The sequence below is a fragment of the Panicum hallii genome, chromosome 8, assembly GCF_002211085.1.
Source record: "Panicum hallii strain FIL2 chromosome 8, PHallii_v3.1, whole genome shotgun sequence".
Lineage (NCBI taxonomy): Eukaryota > Viridiplantae > Streptophyta > Magnoliopsida > Poales > Poaceae > Panicum > Panicum hallii.
In genome coordinates, this window is record NC_038049.1 from 27,844,645 (window position 1) to 27,846,907 (window position 2,263).

The 2,263-nt window shown below is 36.8% G+C and overlaps 1 protein-coding gene across 1 annotated transcript; it reads right to left on the reverse strand.

Moving 5' to 3' along the window:
• Positions 1-1,013: 1,013 nt before the first annotated feature.
• LOC112903706 (NKAP family protein CG6066-like) lies at positions 1,014-2,061 on the reverse strand. The gene is made up of 2 exons (XM_025972933.1): positions 1,482-2,061; positions 1,014-1,117 (listed from the first exon to the last, which is right to left on the reverse strand). Exons 1-2 carry the CDS (start codon positions 2,059-2,061, stop codon positions 1,014-1,016), a joined length of 684 nt encoding a protein of 227 aa, XP_025828718.1.
• Positions 2,062-2,263: the final 202 nt, after the last annotated feature.

Consider the following 2,263-nt stretch of genomic DNA (forward strand, 5'->3'; position numbering starts at 1 on the left):
GATGAGGAGATTTATCTATATTATGCATGGAGATAGCTTCGAATGAATTGAAAGATATGGAATCAATGAAAACAAAAATACCACATATGTTGAAACCAATTGAAGAGAGAACCATGCATATCTCCGGGGATTATTTTTCTTCAAACTTGAGACTACACACATGATAAGCTTGCAAACAAGATTAGTCTCAAAATCACAAACCATAAGATAGCTCCCATAAATGTGCGCATACAAGTATTCAAATTACTTGTGAGAGTCATGCACTAGTCAATGACGACATTGGGAAGTTATCCTATGATTTAGATTTGGCACATAAGATAAGAAATAAAGGTTAGTGCTATTTTTCTAAAACTAATAAACCATGTAGGTTGCTCATGGGTTAGAGAGAAACACAAGAAACCTACCATAAGAAAGATTACTATAGGCAATGCAAAGGAATTTAAATATGCTCATGCAATCCTAGACAAGTATAGGAACTGGATGCTAACTGAAATTGCATGAAAGTACATCTAGTTACCTAAGTTACCTATGGAGGATTTGGGTATTGGATGGATCAAGGATTTTGCAATTTTCTTCAATTCTTGATAAACTTGGCATAGGCATGAACACCTTCTTCTTTTGTAGCCAAGTCTCCAAATCCTCCCGAGTCCCATGGACTCTAAGTCGCCTTTGGAATCCAAATCTTCTTGGAGCCCTTCATGGTAGAAATGATTTCCATGGGCACCCAAATAAGTTGGTTCCATGCCTTGCCTTGCTTGTTGATCATGTGAGCCACCACCATGTTTTCTTTCTTCTTGAGGAGCTAGAGTGTGCTCTTTTTCTTGTCAATTTTCAAGCAAGACTTGGTGTTGGAGTTGACTTTCTTCTTATTTTCTTCCCCTTTCTTTTTGTTTTTGCACTCATAGGACTTGTGGTCTTCTTGATGGCATGAGTAACAAGTCAAGGTTGCTCCCTTCTCGAGCTTCTTCACCATCTCGGGATGGTTATCTTGAAAAGGTCGTTTCTTGCACTCATCACAACTTTTCTTTTCTTTTAGCCTTGTCAAGTCCCTTTGTGAGCCTTGTTACTTTTTGCTTGAGCTCGTCATTTTCTCGGGCAATGAGATCATCATAAGTTTCTACAACAACATTATCAACACAAATCTCATTGCAAGAGGGTGAGCTAGATTTATCAATTAAATCAATACAGAAGCAGAGGCATCCTTTTGGGATTCAAGATTGATTTTGATGCCTTTTTAGAGGTAATTTTAGTTTGTTCAAGCAACTCAATTTTCTTGGTTAGCTCATCATTTTGATCAATAACCATATCAAATTTTTCAACCAATTTTTTATAATTGGATAATGAGCTAGCCAATGTTTCTTTGAGATCCTTGTTTTTAGAAACAAGTGTTTTTATTGCTACCTCTTGAGTGCGAATAAGGTCCGAAAGTTCATGAATCGAAGGGCAAGATTCATCATCACTTACATCGCTATCATTCATACCTTTGACCATAAGGCAAATATGAAATGAGCTTGATAAAGGCAAGAAGGTACGTGGCTTGTGGTGGATTTCTTCATCACTTGAGCTTGTCATATCAAATCCACCCTTTGCAATGCTAGTGAAAGCCTTCTTGCTTGCCTTTCTTTCCTTCTTCTTTTGCTTGCGTCTTGCTTTCATGAGAGGACAATATTCAATGTAGTGCTCTTTTTCGCCACAACCAAGATATTCCTTTTTCTTGTTCTTTTTTCTTTGGTTGTAGCTCACTAATTGTTCAATGGTAGTAGGGACACCCTTTGAGTTGATCTTCTTGAGTAGCTTGTTGACATATTTCACAAGTTGCTTGATTTCTTCACTATCATCGGAGGAGCTACAACTTGCTTGATCATCATCTTCCTCTTCTTCATCATTACCATTTTCATCTTCACTTGAACTTGAAGCTGCACTTGAGCTTGATTCTTGCTCTTGAGCTTTCTTGATTGATGTGGAAGATTCTTGTTTATCTTCAATCTTGTTCTCCTTTTCTTCTTTGCTTGATGTACCAACATCTTGGCCTGAAGGAGAAGGTTCTTTGTCAATCTTCATAGATACCTCATGAGCAATGATCTTGCTTAATACTTGAGTTGGTGTAACACCCTAATGTAAAATTCCAAGATTTATAATGGATTTAATTTGGCTCCATTAATTTTCTAAGGATTTATTTTGCCTAGCTTGCATTTAATCTAATTAAATTACGCAAGTAATTAAAAATTTATTTTAGGGTCAACATGATTGTGCATTCATGCTG